General features: G+C 42.2%; 1 protein-coding gene across 1 annotated transcript in view; it reads right to left on the bottom strand.

Annotated features, from left to right (window-relative positions):
* Positions 1-1212: 1212 nt before the first annotated feature.
* Positions 1213-8096, bottom strand: part of LOC140943453 (uncharacterized) — a 7975-nt gene continuing 1091 nt past the window's right edge. The window contains exons 1-4 of the mRNA XM_073392542.1: positions 7983-8096; positions 3434-5672; positions 2804-3274; positions 1213-2551 (exon numbers count right to left, since the gene is read on the bottom strand). The exon at positions 7983-8096 is cut by the window's right edge and continues 1091 nt beyond it. Coding sequence (XP_073248643.1) covers positions 1213-2551; positions 2804-3274; positions 3434-5672; positions 7983-8096 — 4163 coding nt within the window. The remainder of the gene's footprint in view (positions 2552-2803; positions 3275-3433; positions 5673-7982) is intronic.

The raw sequence follows: 8096 nt of genomic DNA, 5'->3' as shown, positions 1-8096 counted from the left end.
ATAAGCGGCAAAAATCACATTTGCTCAGTCAAAACGTTTTCCTTCAGAACATAATCTAACTGTCTGGGAAAAAAAATTTATTGGAACAAGCAGCATTTTAGCATGACTAAAAGTCGTGTGTTGCCTACACTATCAAGTTCTTCACGCGAAATAGCCGTGAAGAAAATTAGTATCTGGGTTTTCCTTTGCTTGCAATAAATATCCCCCCGTAGTTTACCGTTGACAAGAGCAATGACAGCTCAATGAGGGAAGGAATCCCATTGGATGCGCTTAATTGATTTGGAAGGGGATACGAACTTCACACTCCAAAATAAGTCGGCCGTGAAGGGTCAAAAGCTTGGGCTTTGTCTGTAGTCCCTCATTTTTCTCTCTCCCCGCCGCGTGTCGCCTTTTCTCGCGTGGGTAATTTTTACGCGCGCCCGCATTTCGCTCGCTCTACTATCCCTGAGGAAAAATGGGGACTACTCGTAGTCTATTATAAGCTGTGCTCCTAAAATTTTCAGCTGTGCACCTAAAATTTCGGCAGTACGCTTAAAAATTTACATCTAGTAGCACAAGTGCTTCCAAACTCAAATTTAAACTTTAAGCCCTGTTGGCGGAATCCGGATTCCCAGAAAATTTTTACTTATGGAATCCGGAGTCCTTTGTTTTGAAATCCGGAATACAGATCAAGGAATCTGGAATCCCAATAACAATCGGAATCCAGAATTCTACAGTTTTACAGAAAAATACTGGAATCCAGTACTTGGAATCCGGAATCCACATCGTGGAATCCAGAATCCAAGACTGTGCAGGATTATTCCCTTACATGGGGTGAAGGATGAGTATCTATAATTATATACATACTCAGATATACTCACTGAAAAGCTATGACGTAAATTTTCTTATTACATAAATCTTTGAGCCCCAGGCTTTAAGCTCTACTAACTATTTCTCAATGTCCATTTTAAGGGGCAGTATCACTGTTGGGGAGGTCATTTTGTTTATCGATGCCAGTTTAGCCTGGGACCAGGCTCCACCGTGGGGAAAAAGGAGAAAAAAATCGGCGAGCGAAGCGAGCCGAGAGGCCGTCTGAGGAGGGGAAAATGTGGCGCCGCCCTTTCGCCCTCCCCAGGCCACCCCTCGGCTCGCTTCCTTCGCCAAGTTTTCCTATTTGACCCCGTTTTTTGCCTTTTTCCCCATCTGCGGACCCTGGTCCCGGGCTAATGACAGTTACGCTATTACGCACTTTCTCTTTGTTCTTTTCACTTCTCTAAACTTTCGCTGGGCCTCTTGAGTGATCTTGACCTGCCTGTAGCTATCAGCGGTTTTTGCATGTTCTTCCCCAAACAGTTTAAGACGGATAGCTAATGCCCGCTGGTGAGATTGTAAAGCTGCGCTGTAGTCATGCATGTTGTATTGTGTTACACCAAGTTCCCTGTAGCTGTCAGCAGTGCTTTCATGTTCCTCTCCAAATAGTTTAATACGGATAGCTAGTACATGCTGCTCAGATTGTAGAGCTGTGTTGTAGTCATGCATGTTGTGTTGTATTACACCAAGTTGCTTGTAGCTGTCAGCAGTGCTTTCATGTTCCTCTCCAAATAGTTTAATACGGATAGCTAGTACATGCTGCTCAGATTGTAGAGCTGCGTTGTAGTCATGCATGTTGTGTTGTATTACACCGAGTTGCCTGTAGCTGTCAGCAGTGCTTTCATGTTCCTCTCCAAATAGTTTAATACGGATAGCTAATGCGCGCTGGTGAGATTGTAGAGCTGCTCTGTAGTCATTCATGTTGTTTTGTGTTACACCGAGCTCTCTGTAGCTCTCAGCAGTGCTTTCATGTTCCTCTCCAAATAGTTTAATACGGATAGCCAATGCTCGCTGGTGAGATTGTAGAGCTGCGCTGTAATCATGCATTTGGTTTTGTATTACACAGAGTTGCCTGTAGCTGTCAGCAGTGCTTTCATGTTCTTCTCCAAATAGTTTAACACGGATAGCTAATTCATGTTCGAGTGATTTTAGAGCTGCTTTGTAGTCATGCATGTTGAATTGTGTTACACCGAGTTGCCTGTAGCTGTCAGCAGTGCTTTCATGTTCTTCTCCAAATAGTTTAACACGGACAGCCAATGCTCGCTGGTGAGATTGTAGAGCTGCGCTGTAATCATGCATTTGGTTTTGTATTACACCGAGTTGCCTGTAGCTGTCAGCAGTGCTTTCATGTTCTTCTCCAAATAGTTTAACACGGATAGCTAATTCATGTTCGAGTGATTTTAGAGCTGCGTTGTAGTCATGCATGTTGAATTGTGTTACACCGAGTTGCCTGTAGCTGTCAGCAGTGCTTTCATGTTCTTCTCCAAATAGTTTAACACGGACAGCCAATGCTCGCTGGTGAGATTGTAGAGCTGCGCTGTAATCATGCATTTGGTTTTGTATTACACCGAGTTGCCTGTAGCTGTCAGCAGTGCTTTCATGTTCCTCTCCAAATAGTTTAATACGGATAGCCAATGCGCGCTGGTGAGATTGCAGAGCTGCGCTGTAGTCATGCATGTTGAATTGTGTGATACCGAGTTGCCTGTAGCTTTCAGCAATGCTTTTATGTTTCTCTCCAAATAGTTCAATACCGATAGCTAGTGCATGCTGGTGAGATAGTAGAGCTGCGCTATAGTCATGCATTTTGTTTTGTGTTACACCGAGTTGCCTGTAGCTGTCAGCAGTGCTTTCATGTTCTTCTCCAAATAGTTTAACACGGATAGCTAATTCATGTTCGAGTGATTTTAGAGCTGCGTTGTAGTCATGCATGTTGAATTGTGTTACACCGAGTTGCCTGTAGCTGTCAGCAGTGCTTTCATGTTCTTCTCCAAATAGTTTAACACGGACAGCCAATGCTCGCTGGTGAGATTGTAGAGCTGCGCTGTAATCATGCATTTGGTTTTGTATTACACCGAGTTGCCTGTAGCTGTCAGCAGTGCTTTCATGTTCCTCTCCAAATAGTTTAATACGGATAGCCAATGCGCGCTGGTGAGATTGCAGAGCTGCGCTGTAGTCATGCATGTTGAATTGTGTGATACCGAGTTGCCTGTAGCTTTCAGCAATGCTTTTATGTTTCTCTCCAAATAGTTCAATACCGATAGCTAGTGCATGCTGGTGAGATAGTAGAGCTGCGCTATAGTCATGCATTTTGTTTTGTGTTACACCGAGTTGCCTGTAGCTGTCAGCAGTGCTTTCATGTTCCTTTCCAAATAGTTTAATACGGATAGCTAGTGCATGTTGGTGAGATCGTAGAGCTGCGCTATAGTCATGCATTTTGTTTTGTGTTACACCGAGTTGCCTGTAGCTGTCAGCAGTGCTTTCATGTTCCTCTCCAAATAGTTTAGTACGAATGTCTAATGCATGCTGGTGAGATTGTAGAGCTGCGCTGCAGTCATGCATGTTGTTTTGTGTTACACCGAGTTGCCTGTAGCTGTCAGCAGTGCTTTTATGTTCTTTTTCAAAGGAACTTGTTGCTGTGTTTAGCGCTCGCTTGCATGACTGAAGAGCTTCGGAATATATTCCTCTGTTGTTGTAAACTATACCTAGGTTTAAGTAGCAGTCCACAAGCGCTTTAATTTGTATTTGACCATAACCGCCAAAGTCGTGACTTGTGGGGAAAGTTTCTTGGCTTTGCTTGAGTTTTTTTTCATGATAATTTATTCTTGACCTAAATAGTTTTTCAGGGTCTTCACTATTCAAATTCCAGAGCAGCTCTACCACAGCTGTGTGAAAAGTTAGCAAACCAGTTGAAGGTGTAACGTCTTTTTCGACACACTCTAACATTTGAAGAACCAAGTGACTTGTATTTTGTTTGGTTCTAATGGCAGGGAACAACTTTGTAGCTTCACTTAAGAGACAGACAAACTGGAATTCGAAAGGTTGATTCAGCAAAATGTTTGAGTCCTTTTCAAACTGCATTTCATTGGTAGTTTTTTGTGCTTTGCCTTTCATCGGCGTAATAATAAGCAGCTTGCAATTTCCTACTGCAGCGGACAGATGTAGTGATTTGTCATAGTAGTAACTTGCATTGTAGAAGTCATTTAGGGACTGATAATAACAAACGAGGATCTGAAGAATAAGAAACTTTAGAAATAACGACTCTTGGTCGTTGCAAGTCTCCAGTGATGAAAGCGCCTGCTGTAGGCAGTGGACTCCACTCTTCGTTTCTTCAGCGGTAAGGTAACAGATTCCTGAATAGCAGAAGCATTTGCCTTTTTCCTGATTAGAAACAAGGCACGATGCTGCTTGCAGAACTTTCACTTCAGAGAGAAGCTGATTCGTCTTTCCTTCTCTTCCCCAGGTTGCTTTAGCAAAAGCTTTGGAAATAAGTAGTTGCCTGTGGTATTTTTCATTTCCATGCAGGTTGGCTGCTTTTATGGCGGCATCGTATATGTCATCAAAGTTTTTCGCTTCACTTTCGGTCCAAAACAGCGAGTCAAGAAACAACTCTCCTTTGACCAATATGTCAAAGACAGTGTCAGCTGTTTTGGAGTCAAGACATCCCTCTACTAGGCTTTCAATAATGCTCTCCTTATCTTCATAAAATGCAATATATGCATCCATGGAATGCCCGGTTAGAAATTCTTTATTTAGTTTATCAAAGTACGAGACATAGAATGCATTCAAACGACCCTTTGCGTTGAGAATCGCCTCTTTCATGTCAGTGTCTCCTTTCTCTCTCGAAGATGATTGCAATAGTTTGTGCATTGTGAAAGTCCTTGGTTTAGAGCCTGAATCAATCAGTGACTTCCTCCGAAGGTTTTGTAACATCGTTATGGCTTCAAAACCACTTTTGGTGCCTAAAACGGCCGCAGCGACCTCAGTAGTAAAGTTCTCAGGGAGAATGCTCAAAGAAATTAGTGCTTCTTGTTCTAGTGCAGTAAGTCTCTGGAAATAGGAGTCAAAAATGTCCAACATGCTCCCTATACTTTCTGTAGAGGACGCCTTGAAATCATCTATAATTTGGCTTGGTAAAGAATTATCTTCAGAAATCAAAGAACACATTAATTTTATGGCCAAAGGAACATGTCCGCAGATATGCGCGACTTCTGTGCAATCCGCAGCACTTGCAATTGGAAGTAACTCATGAATTAGAGATTGTGTAGAGGCTTTATCCAATGTTCTTATTCTCACGCCTTGATGGCCTTGAAAATGGTTGTTCATAAACTCAAGAGACTCTCTCGTGGTTACAATGAATGTCACCCTTGGGTTTTGCCTAAGTATTTCTTCAAGAAGTTGCATGACCTCTTTCTTCACTTTTTGGCAACCACTTTCTAACAAATCATCGGCATTATCAAGAATAAATACAGACTGTTTTGATATTTCGCTGAATAGCTGGGAAATTTCATCGTCAGGGGACAGACGCTGATCGGACGGTTGATTATTGATGGTTGGTTGCCTTAAAAGGCGAAGAAACTTTGAAGTCAGATCTGCTTTTGACTGAAGTCCCCGTAATGAGACCCAATAGACGGGTAGCCCTTGAGACTGGAGCGCGTGTCCCACTGCAATTGTAACTGATGTTTTTCCGAATCCAGGTGAACCCCAGATCGACACCAGTCGGGTAGATTCGGAAGTTACGTGTCCGATGATCTCTTCGACCTCGCTCTGTCGCCCAGTGAAATTAGGAACCATTGAGGGAAGAGGGGCTCTTATTGGCTTTATGTCTAGCATACATGGTGAAAGAAGGAAAGTTAAAATAATGAGGTATCATACGCAAAAATATATATAGTTGAACTTTATTAAAAGGGGTTGTCACTTTAACAAGTAATAAAAGATAGAAATTAAATTCTTTCAGTCAATAAACTCTGTTAATTTACCCATACAAAAACTGATGCTCCAGGAATCTGGAGGCCTTTAAAAAAAGGTTATGGCCAAAGGCCGTTTCTCTATAGAAGAAGATGTTTTCCCTTTTCACACATAAAAAAGCTCTGATCAAAGTTTAACTCTCCATGACTTAGATTATTTACTGTTTCTTAACAACCTGAATGCTGCTAAGTATACATTGGTCATTCGCCCTTTCCAATCGTTTTCGCGTTTTCTTACTGTTAGGAGAGGGAAAGACGAGAGAATCTAAGAACAAGGTAGTCTGAAACTTCTTCGAGTGGTTATTATAATTTACAAAATGTTATTGGATCGATTCGAATGTTCCGGTTGGAAAGTAAATGGTACACGACCTTTCTGGTCCCGTTTTCCCGGTCATAAGTTCCAAGGAGCCTTCGTCGCAAACGCCTAAATATGATAAACCGCAGTTGATAAAGTCTGCGAAGCAGCGTCCCCAAGATCCTTGTTCTGGGCCCTCAACGAATTCAACGAGTTACCGGAAATGCGTTACATTCCTTTCATATTGATTGGCAAATCGACAATAGGGCCGTTTATACTAGAGAAAATAAGCCGCTGTTTACTCTGGCCACGGCTTATATAAGACGCCAACACCCCATATAAACGGTACAAAATCTACGTTCACGGCTTATTCAACCCACGGCCAGTTCAAGCCGCGGCTTATCCCGGCCGAGGAGTTTTGGGCTAGACTTACCGCAGACGAGAACGTACTCGTATAAATCGACTGAAACGTTGTCCGCTGTTTGCTGCAGCCATGAACGATTGCTGCGCATGCTCTGTTTTCAATTATATTCCAGAGCTTCACGGCCGAGAGACACACGCTGCAGTGGCGGGAAAATAACCTCCTGCACGAGAGAGCCAGAAATTTCGTCTTAACTCTACCTTATCATTCGCTGGAATATCTCTTTCAAACCACTCGATTGATCGCTGACAAATTTTTCGTCGAGGTTTCCACACAAGTTTCGCAACAGCCCGGCACTTATCTTATCGGAAATGTTAATTTGAAACGAAAAAGACCGAGTAAAATATGGCGATTTTCCTGACCAATTTTGCTCGCTCGAGCCATTGCTGCAAATTACACGAGGCACCAAAACAATCTACGTCATCATTGGACCGGTTTGGCCGAGTACTAAGCCGTGAACCATTTATACGAGTAGTTTGCGTCTTATGTAAGCTGTACTCGTATAAATGGTTCCCTTCGCGTCTTATGTAAGCCGCGGATTATTTTCTCTGGTATAAACGGCCCTAACAGAACAATCACATGACTTTTGGAGGGCATATAGTTTATTTGTGATTGTTTGACATGAAAGCATATTGCGGGCTGCAAATTCCATTGACAACCTGCAATTTGCTGTTTGGCCCGTGAAAAGGAGCGTTTTAGAGAGGACAGTTTATCATTTGGCCTAGTGTAGTGATAATAATGGCTTTTTAAACAGGCCATTCGTGGCTCGTACTCAAATCTGGGAGCAAAGGTGGGGGACCTGAAAAAGGATTTCGGCGCTGATTCGCAGACGGACTTAACTAGAGTTTAGTTTCGTCTGTGGCGCAGGCTAGTTCAAAGCGGAAAATATTTGATATCAGTTGCATACACAGGCTTTCGTGGATATTTCTCGTTAAATGGGGATGAGTTATTGTATAATTGTATATATATGTGAGTCCGAACTGAATTTACCGATCTTGAAATTTGCACGACATTTAATTTGCCCAAACCGATACTGACCGGTTTCTGAGACTGGTCCAAAATTTTCAGTGTTTCAAGTTTCGAGTATAGGCGATTATTCAATCTTTATTATATGAATGAAGATCATCGCAGTTATATACGCAGTTTTTGCAGTTGCGCAAAGAAAGCCTGGAAAAAAATTCAGGCTCGTACGGGATTCGAACCCTCTTCGATACCGATGCAGCGCTCTACCAATTAAGCTAACAAGCCAACTGGGAGCAGGTGGTTGAATTGTTTCGTTATAAACCCGTGAAAGGATGACGATGAAGTTATGAATACATGAAAATCATATATGTGAACTGCGGAGTGAAGAATTATATGAAGGAAGATCATCGCAGTTATATACGCAACTTTTGCAGTTGCGAAAAGAAAGCCTGAAAAAAAAATCTATCTTTATTTATTCAATCTTTCTTACCTGAATTGTTAGGTTGATAATAACGTTCGTTTTGTACTACTTTTAACTCCTCGATCTTTTTTTCCAACCTAGTGATGTCTTCTTTGCTAGCAGTATTCACTTCGACTTTTTGCT

Source organism: Porites lutea, chromosome 7 (assembly GCF_958299795.1).
Source record: "Porites lutea chromosome 7, jaPorLute2.1, whole genome shotgun sequence".
Lineage (NCBI taxonomy): Eukaryota > Metazoa > Cnidaria > Anthozoa > Scleractinia > Poritidae > Porites > Porites lutea.
The sequence above is the reverse complement of the archived record's forward strand: the minus strand, read 5'-3'. Positions and strand labels throughout refer to the sequence as shown.